At 46.8% G+C, this 17,697-nt stretch overlaps 1 protein-coding gene across 1 annotated transcript; it reads right to left on the reverse strand.

Moving 5' to 3' along the window:
* Positions 1 to 5,584: 5,584 nt before the first annotated feature.
* On the reverse strand, positions 5,585 to 15,459 carry LRP10 (LDL receptor related protein 10). The gene is made up of 7 exons (XM_072624584.1): positions 14,868 to 15,459; positions 14,417 to 14,470; positions 12,179 to 12,314; positions 8,701 to 8,891; positions 7,526 to 8,534; positions 7,108 to 7,237; positions 5,585 to 6,716 (listed from the first exon to the last, which is right to left on the reverse strand). Exons 1-7 carry the CDS (start codon positions 14,902 to 14,904, stop codon positions 6,141 to 6,143), a joined length of 2,133 nt encoding a protein of 710 aa, XP_072480685.1. The 5' UTR covers positions 14,905 to 15,459; the 3' UTR covers positions 5,585 to 6,140.
* Positions 15,460 to 17,697: the final 2,238 nt, after the last annotated feature.

The following is a 17,697-nucleotide window of genomic DNA, read 5'->3' on the forward strand; positions in this document are numbered from 1 at the left end:
CCACTGTGCGTGCTACAACTTTCTGCAGTCACAAGCGAATGTTACGATGCTGTGGCCAATGGGAAGGAGAATGTTCATGGAGAGGAGGGAGTAGAATTGGATCTTATCATTTAGGACCGAGGGTGATTTTTACCAGGTCCATTTCTTCTATCCATTTTACTTCCCTCATGAACTGATATTTCTAAGAATTGGTATGTAAAAAATGGAAAGGGATAATTTTAGAGAGGTCTTTGAGGGTTTCAAGTCTATGAGCTGAAGCAGAATGAAATGAGAGCCAGAAAAACAGTTTATATATAATAACATTTTAAAGACAGACCTAAGAACTCTGACCAATTCAGTGAGCAAGCATGATTCCAGGGGACCTGTCAGTCAAGAAACATTTAGTAAGCACCTACTATGTGCTAGGCAGTATGCTAAGTAAGCACTGGGGATATGAAAAGAGGCATAAGACAGGCCCTGCCTTTGAGGAGCTCACAGTGTAATGAGGAAACATGATACCCATCTCCTGATAAAGAGGGGATGCACTGTAGGCTGAGATGTACATACATTTTTTGGACAGAACCAGTTTGGGAATCTGTTTTGCTTGACTATTCTTATTTGTTATAAGGGGTTTTTTTCTTTTTCTCTTTTTCAAAAATGAGGGGGAGAGGGTGAGGGAGAAAAAATAAATTCTTGTTCATTGAAAAAAATAAAATTTTTAAAAAGGGGCACAACAGATAAAAAGGATGATAGGACAAAATTTATAAGGGTTAAATAACATAGAAATTCTCTTCTCTGGGCTCTGAGCTGCTAAAAACCACTGGTGGATCCTTTTTTACCTCCCTTTCCTCCCAAAGTGATGACGACACAATTCCTCTCCCTTCCCTGACCCTGACCTCCATTCCCTCAAGTCCTAGAGAGGTGTCAAGGTCTACCAACACTTCTCCCTCAGCAGAATCTAAGGTAGCTCCATCCGTAGCTATCTCGATTTAAGAAAGTGTGGTTTAGGTGGGCCCCAACTGGCTACACTGATTTGTCTTTCTGGTCAGCCTTCCTATTAACTCTTTGTCCCCTTCTCCCATTGCCCCAACTCTACCTCTCTTTGGCGTTTTTATGCTCTACAAGGCACCCAGAAATTTCACGGAAGGAAGAGACAAATGGAAATCTCAGGAGTAAATTCAATGCCACCTAATTTAGTAGTGATAGCTGAAATTTAGGTATCATTTTGAGAAGTACACATTATCTCATTAGATCTTCATAACAACATTATGAGGTAGTTGTTACAGGTATTATCCCTTGAAGGTCAGAAGGAGTGATACAAGAACTTTCTGCGTTTCTCTGAAGAACTTGATTAGGAGACACAGGAGACACTGGCAGAGGACTGCCTAGCATGGCATGCTTGCACCAAAGAACAGTTGTGTTCTATGAGCCAAGCAGAATTTCAAAAGAAATGAGATGTGCAAATTTAGAGATACCTCCACTCTAAATGTTCATATGGACTATTTGTGCCCAACCTGAGTTGGAGCCTTCTGAGCTCATGTTGGTCTGAACAGCCATCGTGGGACCCCAACATTGTGGTATCATTTTAGTCCTGTGAGAGAACAAAGGATAACAACCAATTGTTCTTACTTTACACGTTTAGAAACTGAGTCAGAAGTTTGGTGACTTGCCTGTTGTCACACACTTAGTGAGTTTTGGAGGTGGGATTTGGCCATCGTTTTTTTCCTCAAAGTTCAAGGCCCTTTCTATCACACACCACTCTCTTAGAGAGGTTACTTATTGAATAGCCTCAGCTTTCTGGAATGCACTTGAGAGCCCAAAGGGAAGCAAAAAAAGACCCTTAATTTATTTAACATTTAACAAGACATTAACAAAACATTTAACTTATTTTTGAATAGCCACAAACTGGTGGTAGGCTAGGGAGCACTCCCCATCTTTGGCCCTTAGGTAAGAACTCTGTGAAGGCCCCTTGAATGATCAAAAAGATATGGTACAAAACCCATACACTAAAACTCCAGGCAGAGTTCTTTCAGAACCTCACTGAAAGCCTCGCTCTGAACTGCATATTTAGTGGGGCAGATAGGCCTCCACAGTTTAGACATAGCAATTTGGGAGCAGGGGAGTGGTGTTAGTATTATCAAGAAGTAATGACTTAGCCAGCAAGTGGAGGGAAGAGATAGAAAAACTGCAGAAACCAGACGTAACTCAAAAACAGTAGTATGAGATTAGTGAGTATAGGGACAGAAAGCCTTCACACACATACACACACACATTAAAATTAAAAAAAACAAAAAAAAACTGAAAATTGTCTTTACTTAAAATTGGAAAAATAAAATACTCTTAGGGAAAGAAGAAAAAGAAAACAGAGATTGTTTGTCTTTTGGTCTTTGGATGCCTTAGCCCTGTCACAGTGAAGGCCTTCCCACATAGCAGCTGCTTAATGAACCCTTGGGCTGGATGACATGGGAGCCAGGATTTCAGCCTAGGTCTTCTGACTCCAAACCTCTGAATGCTCTTTCAAGTGTGTAGTATGTATATAGAACAGTAAATGATTCATGTTCATAATGATGACCCTGAGTCACGAAGAAAAAAGTTAAATCACGTTGAAGGCCAGGGACATGTACGTTATACTTTAGAATGATTCCCACAAAATTAAAAATAGCAAAGATGTTTTAAAAATTATGGTGCTTAATTCAGGTGATCAGCAGCTATCTAAAAAAAAAAAGATTCAGTCACATGGAACTACTTGTTTCCAACTAATGCTGAGTAAATGAGGCATAAGTTCTCTACACAGGAACAGACACACCAGACTGAGTCCTGCTTACTGATGTCTGAAATAGCTCTTTTCATCTTCAAAGACTTTGCTGACCATTTAAAATGCCCATATCTCTAGGAGACAGTGTTAACTTGTTACAGTTATCAGTCATTTATACCATAGCATGAAAAAAGGGAGGACGTTGCTTGGGGGGGATTTAGAGAAAAAATAGTGATAATGGTTTTCCTCATGAGTAGGGAGTTTTGGGCAGTAGAGATAAACATTTCCGTGCTTTTTAACATTGCCCAGAGCTGGCATTGTTTGGAGAGTCAGGCCTTGCTTAGGTACACACGTACAAAACAGTCCTTTGCAAGAATTTTTATAACATAAGAACACCAGCCAAAGCCATAACTAGAAATTCTGGCACAGGTAAGGAATTCAATTAGGTGGTAGGGAGAGACAGAAACCTGAAGGCTGTTGCTGTCACAAGGATACTGGGCTGCCCATGTGTAGGTTCATGTGGATCCCCAGACTTGATGGTCCAACACAGACAGTTTGTCCTGATAGATGCTTTCTTGTCTTTTGGGGAGTGGGGGAAGGTGTTCCCTGAGGACTATGGGGGGTTAGTCAGCCAGGAGCATGTCAGGGATGGGAGGATTCTCATAGAGAAGAACATGCCCCTTTTTCATCTTGGAGCCCTGGTGCAAAGCTCAGGGTAACCCTTTACTAGTTATGATGTTCAGTTGGACAGGACTATTAACAGAAACTAGCTAAAACCTTTCCTCAACCTCCTGAGAAAGACTTGAAGAAAAGGAAATCACTTCCAGTTCTATGCTGAGTCATATATATGGGAACAAGTCTACCGGGAGAGCTTTGGGTGAATCCCCAGTTCCTTGCCTGTGGCTTCCTTAGAACTTCCTTTGACTCCTGCTGACTAAGAAGAGAGAACATTATGTAATTAGCTTTGGGTGGAAAGATGTTCACAGTGTGTAATCAATAGCTGTCTCTCTGCCAGAATAGGGGCTGGGGCTGGGGCGGGGTAAATCAGGGAAGGGAAAACAAAACTCAGAAGGGAGAAGCAAATTCTCTAGGGTTCCCTCCTCTGTGGGGAATCCTACCATTCTCTCCTACTTACAGTGTCTCTTCTCAGTAGGGTGACACCTCAGTGATTGTTTTAATCTATTCAGACCTTCAACGACCTCATGAGATCTAGGTTCCAGTTCTATTTCCCCCATTAATTAGTTGTGACCTTTGGCTAATGACTTGCATTCTTTGGACCTCAGTTTCCTCACCTTGAAGTTTGGAGTAGACCTCCCAAATCTTTTCCAGCTTTGGCATTCCTAATTGTCCCATTTCCCTGTCAAGCCCAGTAGGTCCACATCAATGATCATCTACGCTGAACTCCTGCTCTGAGCTCTAAAATGCTTCATCAGCACTGATCATCTCGTCTTTGTTTAGCTAATTCCATTCCCTCTTGGAGTAGCCATTCTTTGTATGGAGTAGTCATTCTTTGCCCTCAGACCATCCCTCTACATTCTCCACATTTATCTCACTATTCTTCCACTAGGGATAACCCCAGGCTGTAAGGGGTTATGTCAGCAGAGTCCAAGCTACTTGCAGGAATTACCAAGCTGGCCTCTGCTAGCATAGTCTTTGAGAGAACGACTCCAGACATAGGGCATCCCAACAGGGAAAGGGAAAAAGTAGCAGGACAAATATGGGATGGTGGGGAAAGGAATGAATCATGAAGCAGAACTTTAAGTTTGGGTCTGACAGCAGATTACATCTGTGTCTCAAGTATCAGTCCTACCTAAGTGTAAAGGTTGGCTCCAGTCATTAATTTTTTTTTTTTTAGCAACAGAAATTCATGAAATCATTTACCAAGTCAAAGTTGTGACCTGGTTTCAATGGAGGGAATGGCACTGAGGAAATCGTGGATCTTTTAAAACAGGTATTCTTCACCTGGAGCCCATAAACCATTTTTTCTTTTTAAAATATTTTGATAGAAACATTTTAATATAATTGGTTTCTTTCATAATTCTAGTTTATTAGTTTTAACAAGTTCATTTTGAGAAAAGGACTATAGGCTTTCCCAGACTGCCCAAAGATCTATGACACAAAAAACGTTAGGAATCAGTGTTGTACGTGATCGTACATGTGTAATTGATATTTGATCGCTTGCTGTCGCAGGGAGGCGGGAGGGAAGGAAAAAAATTTGGAACTCAAAATTTTACAAAAAAATGAATGTTGACAATTATTTCTACATGTGCTTGGAAAAAAATACTATGAAGGAAAAAATCACTCTTGTAAAGTATTTAAGTATCGTAATACTCCGCACTGTATTCTTTGAGCTCGTTTGACTGGGGAAAGTTCATCTGTCTTGTCTAAAAGAAGACAGTAAGTTCTGAGGGGTCAGGAATTATGCCTTCACTGTGTCTACATTCTTTGCTCCATAATATCTTGTCCTGTGACTCATACATACCTTTTGATAACTTCAATGGAAATTGGAAGACCACTCTGAGAATATTTGTATAATCCGGTAGAGTAAGGACTGTGTAGGGTTCCCCTGGGCTGTGAAGGGACAAAGTTGTGCATTGCTACCTGTAGGGTGCATATCAAGAATGTACCCTTATGTGGGGCAGCTCTGAGAATATCTGTATAATCCAGCATAGGTCGGGGGAAAGACCATAGGTCAACGATTAGCTTCAGTCTTCTCTCTGGCTAGATTCTCCTCTCCCTTTACACAGACTGACGAGAGGATGGGTCAGACAGGGTGTAACAACTCACTGGGCTTGACCCTAGGAGAAGGAGCTAAAGGTGGAAGACAGGACACACTTATTGTGCAAAAACTTATTTTTAGCTATTTTATTACTTTCACTTCCTGGTGAACAAGAACCAGAGCAGGTCCCTTAGACAGTAGAGCTCCAAATCCTTTCCAAACCCTTTCCCTTGGGGGCTGGAGACATTTACAAATTGGTTGTCTCCCTGCTCCAAAAATTCTGGGTGGGGTAGGAAAGAATTAGCAAGGGAGGAGTGTCCTGCCACCTGACCCTTTAAGAGCTCACTCATTTAACTTATTTTTGAATAGTCACAAACTCTGGTGGTAGGCTAGGGAGCACTCGCTATCTTTGGCCTTTAGGTAAGAACTCTGGAGGCCCCTGATTCAGGATATAGCAGGCACTGCCCGGATAGTGGCAGGGTGAGGGAACAGGGTCAGGGTCCCACTAGCCCTGGGACACTCAACTTTACAGTAGCTACAACAAGGCTATGGGCAAGATGTGAGAAGAGCAGTATCATTTGGCATCTCCTCAGGCGTGGGGATGATCTCCCCAGGCATTCATTGTAGATAAGGCTGCACAGACCTTTCCCTGGGCTGCCTGGGCAAAGGGGCTGTAGCCATAGAGACTTAGGTCAGCAGTGGCTCATCCTCCTCAGTTACCCATGGCCCAGGCTCTGCCAGAGGCAGCAGTAGCACATCATCCTCATCCTCTTGGGATGGGGGCACTGTTCGAGGGTCTGGTGAGGCCTGGGGGGGTGTAGGGGACCGAAGGTTGGGCATGAAGCGACCACGGAAAGCCTGAACCACCCCAGACAACAGGGATGGTGGGGCTGGAGGTGGGGTGACTGGAGGAGGTGGGTCTTCAGGGGGTACACAGGGGGAGTTGGTAGAAGAAAGGGGCACCTTGACAGGCAGTGGGGGGGCCTCCTCTGGATCTCGCCCACCCATTGCTCCTTCTAAAGGAGTGCCCTGACTGCCCTCTGGGGTTTCAGAGGTAGAAGGGGCAGATGCAGCCTGTAGGTTGGAGTCCGGGGCCCTGGAAGGGGGATTTGCACGGGGAAGCAAGCCCCAACGCCGGAGACGGCGAACCAATCGTCGTGTGGTTCTGCCTCGTTGGCGGCGGCGGGTACCTGATGAGCCCCCTGAAGACACGTCCTGGCGCAGGATTTGTAGCAGAGATCGAAGGTTGCCCAGCACTGAGTTCTATAATTCAAGAAATAAGGAAGCATCAGAGTGGAGAAAGACAGAGTAGAATTACTTTCTGTCCTATCCAGAGTAAGACAGACAGAGTAGGGAGAAGAACCTACTGGGGGCTATGTAGTTAGCAAAGAAAAGGCATTGCTGGGCTTTGGCTTGGTCGAGATGCCTTAATCAGGTTTGTAAATCAGTAAGAAGTGAGCTGAGGGGTCATCTGTTTTAATCTTCTCATTTCACAGATAGGGAAACTGAAGCACCAAGAGGTGATTTGCCCAAGTCCACACAGGTAGTAAGTAATAGAATCCAGCTTCTAATCTAGTTTTCAGATCCTAAATCCAAGGTTCTTTCCACCATAAAGGGATGTCATGAACAGGCAAGGCTTAGGGAAGTAACTTACGTCATTGGGGTTCTCAGTTGGGAAGTCATCTACAGGTGGGATGGCACCTTGAGCGATAAGCTGGCCGTAGGATGGGGGTGCTTGTTGCTGTACAATCTCGGCCTCCACTCTTGAAAGGGGGGCAAATATGCTGAGGGAAAGAACAAGATTTATGGTCCAGTCCCCCAATGACTCTACTAAGTCAGGACCCTACATCTGGCTCCTTCTAGAACAGCATGATGAAAGGATTTCACAGCTGTGGCCTAGATCTTTCCAAACAGGGATCCTATAATGTTCCCCAAACTGGTCAACTTTCCTTGTCCTATGTTCTTTTCTACCCCCAACCCTCTTCACTTTCTCCTACCTTGAACAACTACCCCCCCTTACCCCACTACCCCCGCCCCTATGACCACAGTGCATCCTGCGCTGACCCTCTGACCTGTATTCCTGTGTGCGGATGGCATAGAGCTTGCAGGTACAGCCCAGGGCAATGACAAGCAGCAGTCCGCAGATCAAGCTGCCAATAACAGCAGCTGTGATGACTTTTCGGGGCAGGGCATAGGCGCAGTCCCATTCATCGCTGCCATCAGAGCAGTCAGGCTGCCCATCACACACCCAGGTCTCATACACACACCGATCATCACTGCACCGGAAGTTGCCCGGCTGGCAGTGCCGGCACTGCTGTTCATCTGCCCCGTTCACGCAGAATGTCTGGTAGTTGCAGCGATCAGCTGCTGGGTAGCAAGCTGTGGCAGCAGGGGTTCCAGGAGCCCCACAGGGGTAGCGCCCAGGCAGGCATCCAGGGCAATCCTTTTCATCTGTGCCATCTGCACAGTCCCAGATCCCATCGCACCGCTGGGCTTCACTGTAGCAGCCCTCCCCCGGGCCCTCCCCAGGACCCTCTCCAGAGCCAGCACCACAAGGCCGATCCCAGGGCAGGCAGTATCCTTTCACATGGTAGGTAGCATTGAACCCACCGGCACTCCAGGGCCCCAGGTGGTAGGTCACAGTGGCCTTGCCTGAGAGTGTCTCCACCATGATAGCTTTGCCATTGCTGAAATAGTTGAGGTTTCGGAGCAGGCGAGCAGGGTCTGGGGGCCCAGAACCATCGTACACATGCACTGAATCCCACTTGCCTAGCTCTAGAGTGGTGAAGCGAACAATGAGCCGTCGCCCATCATGGGGATCCAGCAGCCAGAGACAGGAGTGAGGGGTCGGGTACAGTACAGAGTGGGGATAGCCCGGGGAAGAAAAGACACCGTAGAAATCTTCCAAGGTACGGTTGCAGGCAGGGGCAGGGACAGCAGTCAAGCTATGGAAAGGGCTTGGGCTACACCCAGTCTCATCAGATTGATCTCCACAGTCATCAACACCATCACAGCGCTGGGCCCTTGGCACGCATCTGTGGTTCAGGCATCGGAACTCCTCCCGGAGACATGTGAACCGATCTGTGAACAGGGTCAGAGACAGAGAGGTAGTTGTTGGACAACCCCACTGCCCATTCAACTGACCTTCCCTACTCCAGCCCTGCAGTGATCTACCACAATTCCCACGCTTGGGGCCTATGGAATCTTCCTTTTTCTTTTTCTGTGGGGTTCCCCATATCTAGCCCACCTTGCATATAGGAAAGCAGAAAGCCTTGTCCCAGTGGCCGGCCATTCCCAGTATAGCTATAGGTGATGGTGACGTTGCCCCCAGAGAACCGGAGTGAGCTGGAAGGTGCTTCACACAGGGAAATAAGTGGCTGGAGAGGGGACTTCAGCATCAGATGCTCTGAGCCACATGCCAGATGCAACTTCTGGAATCTAAAAGAATCAGAAGTCATAGTAAGAGACTATTCCCCCGACCCTACAACCATCAACTCCCTACCTTGGACAGTGAGACAGAAATAAGGGCCACTTGGTAGAGTACAGGACTTTTAGAATTATATTTGTGTGGTGACTTATAGTTCATAAAGTACATTATCAAGAGCATCTCATTTGATCCTCACAACAACCCAAGAGATAGTACCAGTGTGGTCAGTCATGTTTAACAGATGGGAGCAAGGAGGACTGAAGAGTTTTAAGTGACTTGCTCCACGTCACACATCTAATAGGCAGCACAGCTACCTTCTGCCTCCAAGTCTGCTACTGTCGCCACTGGCTGGGGAATGAACCTTTAGGGGTGAATGGAGCCACTCTGCATTCTCTTGGTCCTTTACTCCTCTCTCATAAGACCAGAGAAGGTGGAATTACTTCTCTCCCTTAAGAAACCTTAGATGGAGTCATGCTTCAGAGGACTCAGGATGAAACATGCTGCCTATGTCTTGCAAAAAAGACGGTGGACAAGAGGTTCACAATGACCCTGCCAATCTGGTTTATTTGTTTTGCTCTACTGTATTTCTTTGTCACAAGCTGGAATATATATATTTTGTTGAGGGAGTAGGAACAGGGGAAAGAGAAGCGAAAGTGATGTTAAAAATAGAAGATGGAAGGAAAGAGCATCAGCAAAACTTTTCCAAAGCCTTGCACAGCTGGGGACACTGATTGGCTTGGACTTTCTTTACTCCAGGGTCCCAAATACAGCAAACATTTATTTATCTAGAACTCAGATTTTTTTTGTAGTCTCATACTACATATAACTACAATAACCGATGGGCATTATGATAACCTTCAGGCCAAAGGAGATTTTTGGATGGCCTTCTGATCATTTCACACATCCCCCCTAAATGAATTAAGTGCCTAGTATGTGTAAGGTACTGTCTCAGGTACTGGAGAGGCATGGATGAAAAACTGTATAATCCCTGCCCTCAAGGAGTTTAAAATCTAGTAGTAATTTAATCCATCCACAAATAGACATGATGTAAAGCCAAGTATCCAAAAGGCAAGGAGGGATCTGTGTTACTGTATCTTCTTCAGATACTGTTCTTCAGTAACAGCTCCCATTCCCCTAGTTTACTCAGGGCTTTTCTCACAATAACCCTATCATAGTATGGAGCTCATCCACTTTGTAGATGTGACACCAGAAGGTCAGGGGGGGTGAAGTGTCCTTAGCCACGCTCGCACAGCTAGGAAGCATCTAAGCATGGCACTGATGGATGCATCAGTGTACCCAGGTTAGCTAATTAACCAGAACACGCCATTTCCTTGATTATGTCTGTGAAGCAGTCAAAATTATGTGTATGCAAACTAGGCGAGGTACCATATGAAGGAGGCATGATGAGAGAAACTTTAGAATGTTACTTTATTACAAATCAAAATCGTTCCCTTTTCCCCTCAGAATCTTTCTTGATGCAGCTTTTGTTTTTCCATCACGGTCTATTTCAAACAGATTCCTCCGGGCCTTTCGTACCCATTTGGAAAGGAGTAAAAGAAGAGAAAAAAATGTTTTTTCCAAACTAAGTCATTCACTGAGTGTGACCGTGGTCAGGGTTCAACCCCATAATTTTCCACGTGCAATAAATAGAAGTGAAAGGCACATATTTTTAATGCCAGAAAATTGTGCTTTCAATGACATAGAGGTATTAATTTTGTCATAAGTCAAGGTATGTGCATTACAGCAAAAGTTTAGGGCCTAAAGTAAATTATAAATACAAAGGGGGAACCATTTTGAAATGGAGGGGACCCCTTGGAGAGTCTTGGTATAATGTTAAGACTTTGTCTAGAGCTTGCTTGTTGAATGCAATCTATTTGACATATCTTCTCTCCTCTTGTCTAGAATACCCTATGCCCCTTCTCTGGGCCCCCAATTACCAGAAGTATCTGAGCTTCCAACTAAAAACAACAACAAAAAACAGCCTTCCTCTGCCTGTCCTTCAGAACACTAGCATTGCTAGGCATCTTTTATTTTCACTATCCTCCCTAGCCCCTTCCTCCTTCTCCCTGTTAACCTTCCCCTACTCCAGGTCTTCTGCATCTGCTACTGACCTTCCCCTAGCCCAAGTCTTCTACATCTGGTAGTGACCTTCCCCTAGTCCAGGTCTTCTACATCTGGTAGTGACCTTCCCCTACTCCAGGTCTTCTACGTCTGGCACTGACCTTCCCCTATTCCAGGTCTTCTACGTCTGGTACTGACCTTCCTCTACTCCAGGTCTTCTACGTCTGGCACTGACCTTCCCCTATTCCAGGTCTTCTACGTCTGGTACTGACCTTCCCCTACTCCAGGTCTTCTACGTCTGGTACTGACCTTCCCCTACTCCAGGTCTTCTGTGTCTGGTACTGACCTTGCCCTACTAGTCTGGTATTGATCTTCCCTTACTCCAGGTCTTCTACATCTGGTACTGACCTTGCCCTACTCCAGGTCTTCTGTGTCTAGTACTGACCTTCCCCTACTCCAGGTCTTCTGTGTCTGGTACTGACCTTGCCCTACTCCAGATCTTCTATATCTGGTACTGACCTTGCCCTACTCCAGATCTTCTATATCTGGTACTGACCTTGCCCTACCCCAGGTTTTCTACGTCTAGTATTGACCTTCCCCTACTCCAGGTTTTCTACATCTAGTAGGCCTGGAAAAATACTAGTTGATCCCGAACAGAGAAGTGATGAACTCAAGATGCAGAATGAGATGTTTGAATCGGACCAGTTTGGAGACTGGTTCTGCTGGACTATGCATATTTGTTACAAGAAGTTTCTTTTTCTTTTTTTTTTCTCCAGTGGTAGGGTGGAGAAGGGAGTAGGAGGAAAGTAAGAGGGAGAGAAAATAAATGCTGGTTAATTTAAAAAATGTAGAGAACTGCTGACTGGGCTCTCCTGACCAGCCCTGGGATAAGGGTCTATCCATTGCTGCTACCATAAATGTTAATGGTACCCAGGACAGCAGAGGAGATTAAGGAATGTAGCTGGGGGTGGGGACAGGGATTCCAAAAGGTTTGGGGATAGGGTTGGGCGGATGACTAGCACAGCAAAAAGTCATTTGCCTAATACCAACCCTGCCCAGACCCTGAAATGGACAGGCCTTCAAGGTATAGGAAGTTAGACTAACATCAAATAATCTCATTGGTGCCACTGGGCACATAGGGAGAAGCTATGACAATCAATGTTCAACCTCTCCACCCCCACTCTCCCAGAGGGTTTCTCATTGGCTCTTTCCAGAATAATCTGGCTCTAGTTCTTACCTGATGGTCACTGTGTGCTCCTTGCTGCTCACGATAACCCAGATGCAAGTGATTGGAAGGAGACGGCTTTCCCGGCCTTGGGGCCATTGCAGGATGCCCTGGACACCGGAGAGCAAGGCAGGAGGGTCCCTGCAGGCTGCGGGGAGGAAGATGTGGGGGCTGAGCACCTGGGAACTCTCCTTTCCTCACCCTCCAACTGGGCCTACAATCTTTGGGAGCCTACATCCCTTCTTGATGTGGACTCCTTATGTAGAGTTGCTAGACTGAGACCAGACACAGGAAGGTGATCTTAGACCCCTAGAAGCCCTCAGAGTCCCACACCCAGGTTGATAAGTCTTCCTTCCCCTCCCACCTATCCTTTCTCAGCCTTCACCCCAAATAACATTATGATCCATAAGTGTTTCTGGAACACCTCCTTGGCACACGACCTGGAGCTACCTGGTGGAGGTTACAAAGATGAATAATCCTCATGATAATGACAAGGAGGCCTCTTCCTCTGACACATCCTGGCTGGGTGGCCAGGACAGATCATCTAACCTCTCAGTGCCCCAGGCGACCTCGAAGACTAAATATAGAAGAGCAGAGGCTGATTTGCATGAATAGTTTCCTATTCCAATGAAAAAACATAATAAGGAGACACAGAGTATTGAAGGCCAGACTTCAAGTCAGGAAGTCCTGCCTCAGACAAGTACTAGCTGTGTGACCATGGGGAAGCTGTTTTACCTCTCTGGTTCTCAGGCAACTCTCTAGGACTGCACATTTCACACTGAGTTGACAATCTGCATTAATACAGGGAATTAGCTCACCAGAGTCATCTATACTAATGAAATCACAGGTCTGGAATTCCCTTCTCCTTCCCTCAAAAGACAAATCACATTTCTCCAAAACTTGAAGTGTTTTCCGAACAACAAACAAGAAATAAGGCTGGGGGGATAAGCATTTATCTAGCATCTACCATGTGCCAGGTGGGTTATAAATATCTCATCTGATCCTGACAATAACCCTGGGAAATAGGTGGTATTATTATCTCCATTTTACATTTAAGGAAACTGAGGCAAGGAGAGGTTAGGTGATTTACCCAGGGTCTCATTTGATCCTCACAATAATCCTGGGAAGTCGATGCTCTTATTATCCTCATTTTACAGGTGAGTAAACAGGCAGAAGGAGGTTAAATGACTTGCCCAGGGTCATATGGCTAGTAAGGCCAAATCTGAAGTCAGGTCTTCCTGACTCTAGGTCTAGCACTCTAACCACTGCACCACCAGCTGCTTCTAAGTGTCCTGGTGTGTTGTTAAACCTATCTGACAGCCTAGGAAACTGAAAACAGTTAAGTAACTAGCCCCCAGTCACATGGCTAGTAAAAGAGAAAGCCAAGACTTAAACTCCAGTGTCCCAGCTCAAAGGTTCAATGTTCATTCCATTCCAAGGTATTCTCACAGACTCTGCCATCATGGGGCCTTACGGTCCAGTTGGGGGGATAATTATACTAACAACACCTGACATTTATGGAAGTATCTCCTTCCACAGGGCTACATGCATATATAAAAAAATAAAAGCTACTGGATTTTGAGGGAGTGAATGATGGAGAAGGATGGATTAAGTGAAACCAAATGGGTGGCTTCAGAACCCCAGCTTGGAAGGTAATGACTTCTCAAAATGTAATTTCCTGATTTCTGAATTCATGATTTCTAAGGCTCTTAGTGGGAAGAACTCTAGATCTGAAGTCCGAGGACCTGGGTGAACACTGCTCCTCTGCCAGTCACATCTATGTGACTTTAGGTAAGTCATGTCCTAAGTGATACAGAATCTCAGATTGAGAGCTGGAAAGGATGTTGGAGGCCACCTAGTCCAATCACCTCATTTTACACTTGAGGAGGCTGAGAGTTCCCGAAAGGATGAGTGACTAAGGTCACAAGGAAAACATCCGAGGTGGATGGACTATGGACCCAGGTCCTCAGTTCTCTTTCCCCTGTACCTCACCTCACTACCTCTCTGGCCTTCAAGTTTCTTATCGATAAAATGAGGAAGCTTGACCAAATAATCCTTAAAGTCCCCTCTCGTTCTAAATCCTGGGAGTCTAGGGTCAAAGGTAGTACAGGAGGAGCTCAGAAAAGAAACAAGTAGTTGCCTTCTGGCTGGGGGTGGGGAAGAACTTCTATTCTCCCTCTCTATCCCCAGTGTCATCCCTCCTGAGGACTCCCAGACCCAGAGGGGCCCTCAAGGGTTCCCCTTACTCACCTGGATTTGAAAAGAGGGTCCGGTCCAAGTGGGCCGCGATGCCTCCTGGGGGAACTGGGAGAAGAGAAGAGGAGCGTGAGGGAGTCACTGGAAAGCTCACTGAGGAACAACCAATCAGAGGAGGAAGGAGAGAAGCTTTCTGATAGCTCCGGGCAGCCAGGCGACCCAGGGGGACCCAGGACAGAGGCAGCGGGGAAGTGAAAGGGCGCAGAGCAACAGGTGGCTAGCAGTGAGCAGGAAGGAAGGGAGGGAAGGCCCGCTCTCTGATCCTGGGAAATGGGGTGAGGGGTGAGGGGTGGGAAGGAGATGGAGGTGGGGGTGAGAGGCTGAGGGAGGAGAAAGGGCCATGGCAGAACTGGGCACCTGGCCTCCCTGCCACGGAGGGCTGGGTGAGGACAGGGGCCGGCGTCTGAAGCCTTGACCGGGAAGTGGTAGGGGCTCAGAGTCTTACCTAGGAGGAGGAGGAAGGGGAGGAAGGCAGAGATCATCCTGGCTCTCGGGAAGGGCTCAGGTCGGTCTCCTAGTGTTCCGGGTGGCCCTCAGGGTCTGTCCGGCCCCCCGGGGCAGCCCCCCTGCCTGGGCCCCATCGCCTCCACTGGGTGGCCCTTGGTGTGGATGCCAGGGCTGGGGGCGGGGAGGCGGTGCCCGCAGCAGCAGCAGCAGCAGCCGGGGCGGTGCCTCTGGCCAACTTCAGAGTTGTTTTCCCCGCGAGCTTCCTCCAGGGGCCGGCTCCGGAAGCTGGCAGTGTTGGGGTGGCTGTGGGGGGAAGGGGGTGCTCTCCCTGGGGGGGCACCGCGGGGGCTCCTCTGCTGTCCAGGGGCTGGGGGAGGGAGGTGGGCAGAGGGCCAGCCGGCTCCCTCCCAGGGCCACTTCCTCTTGTGGTCAAACTTTGTCCGTCGCTCGGACGCAGCCCTCCCTGCTCTCTCAACTTTGCAGCTCCTGGCTCCCACTTCCTGCGGAGGAAGGGGCGGGGAGGGAGCGGAGAGAGGTGACTGCCCCCAACTTTCCCAGCCGTCCTGCGCACCCTCGGTCCCCCCAGCTGTGGGTCCGGGAGTGAGGGGGAGGAGAGGAGGGGGCAGTGACGTCAGCTTGGCCCCATCTCCTGCCAATCAGTCGCTGGGCTCCTCCCCTCTGTCCTCATTAACCTCTTCCCTGCTTTTCCAGGACTTCCCTGACAGCAGGAGCGCAGGGACCCCAGCCCCTCCCGAGCACCCCTGGGTCTGGCCCTTTGGACCTTTAACCCTTCTTTTCGGGGCAGGCTTTAGCTCCTTCCCGGTTACGTATTTAACTCTCCACCCTCTTTGTCCTCAGAGTCCTAGAGTCAGTAAATAAACATTTATTAGGCGCCTACGATGAGCCAGGAACGGTGCTAAGCGCTAGGCTTTCAAGAGGCTCTTGTTTAGAAAGCTAAAAGGGGATCTTAGAAGTCATCCAGTCCATCCCCTTCATCTTACAGATGAGGAAACTGAGGCCAAGTAAAAGTGCCAACCACACTGCCCGGGAAATAGAGTATTGAACCTGCACTCCAGAAGACCTGGGTTTGAAACTAGCCCTGCGGCACGGGGAAAGTCCCCAAACCCCTCTGTGCCTCAGTAAAAATGGGGATGTTAAATAGTACCCAGGTCACAGGGGTCGTTGCGGAGATCAGGTGAGGGAGGATAAAGAGTGCTTTGCAAACCTCCAAGCGGGATGTTAATGCTTATTATTAAATAACAGAGCCAGGTTTAGAACCCAGGTCATCCGGCTCCCTATTTAGCGTGTTTTCCACAACACCGCGAACCATTTAAGGGAAAAGAGTTTGATGCTTTTAGCGTCTTAATGCCTTTCAATGCACTGAGTGTCTTTAGTGCTTAAGAGTATCCTGCGCCAGGAAAAACCTGGCCTGGAAAGCCCCAGGAAGATATTCCTAGCTCCCTGTTTGAGTTTTTCAGAAGTAATGGCTTCTCGATTTTTAAATTTTTTCTATCACCTGCCTTTGTCAACCTTCTCTCGGCATCCCCCGCCCCCGCCCCTGCCCCTTTGTATCTGCATCTGTGCAATCCGATGCGGATACCCCCATGCCATTCGTTCATTAAACATTTATTAAGCGCGAAGCTAAGTGATAGGGGCACAGTGAGAGCTCCGGCAGGCTCTGATCTCACAAAGTTTACAATCCAGTTCCGGATGAAAGTCACATACGTAAACAGGTGATATATAGAAAATATATATAGTACAAGAGAGAGTGTTGGACTGTGTATTAGAAAGTACCTAATGAAAAATCCTAGACAGTAGAACCTTCACAAATATCCTGGGGGGAGGGTGGATTTCTATGGAGTGAGGGGTAGGCTTCTAATTCAACAGTTGTGCCCGGCTCCCTTCACTGCGCCCAAGCTCCTGATGAATTAGACTTTACAGCACAGTCCTACCCCTTTCCCCAAGTAAAGTGAGGTTGGAACTATTGAGAATGTGAGATTCAGGTAATACCGTGAAAGTTTTATTGGTACTCACCTAAGACCAAGAACTCTACAGGAAGGCCCCCAATCATGATGGGTGGAGCCATTACGCAAGATTTATGGGAGACCATAGACAAGAGGTGCACAAGATGAAAAGCCATGTGTGACTTGCAATTTATATGTCAGTCTGTATGTTTGTAGCCAATGCTCACGTCAATGAGATCACCGATGGATTGAAATACGACAGTTTATATTTCCATGCAAACTTTTTTGTTTTTCAGAGTTCTCTAGAATTTCTTTAGCTCTTGATAAGGGCAGGAAATAGGCCTTTTAATGTCCACTATGTACCAGGCACTGTGCTAAGGGTTTTTTTTGCAGGTATCCACTGATTTGATCCTCATGACAACCCTGCAAGGTAGGTACTGTCATTATCCCCATTTCACAGGTAAGGAAACTGAGAATAGAGGTTACAGGACTTGCCCAGGGTCACACCACTCGTAAGTGTCTGAGATTGGATTTGAACTGAGATCTTCCTGATTCCAGACCCAGGGCTCTATTCTTTTGGCCATTTGTTTCCCAAAGAGTAAATTGTAAGATCTTTGAGGGCAGGATCTGTTCCTTTCTTTCTATGCTCAGTGCCACACACACACACACACGCACACAAAACTTAACAAATGTTTGATTGCATTACTAATCATATACCCAATGGGATACTGATAAAATGTTTAATAACTGTCTGTTTAAAAAAAAGTGTATGTAGGTTTTTAAGTTTAATCTACATAATTAATATTTTCTCCATCATTTTCTTAAGTCTAGACAATCAATAAAATAATAAATCCAAGCCCTTTT

Source organism: Notamacropus eugenii, chromosome 7 (genome assembly GCF_028372415.1).
Source record: "Notamacropus eugenii isolate mMacEug1 chromosome 7, mMacEug1.pri_v2, whole genome shotgun sequence".
NCBI classification, from domain to species: domain Eukaryota; kingdom Metazoa; phylum Chordata; class Mammalia; order Diprotodontia; family Macropodidae; genus Notamacropus; species Notamacropus eugenii.

Bases quoted from the DNA above. Each gene is read 5' to 3' on its own strand.
- LRP10 (XM_072624584.1), bottom strand. From the start codon at position 14,904: ATGATCTCTGCCTTCCTCCCCTTCCTCCTCCTCCTAG. The intron at 14,471-14,867 runs GTAAGACTCTGA...CTCTTCTCCCAG, and splicing joins CCCCTTCCTCCTCCTCCTAG to TTCCCCCAGGAGGCATCGCG. The intron at 6,717-7,107 runs GTAAGTTACTTC...CTTGAATTATAG, and splicing joins CAACTGAGAACCCCAATGAC to AACTCAGTGCTGGGCAACCT.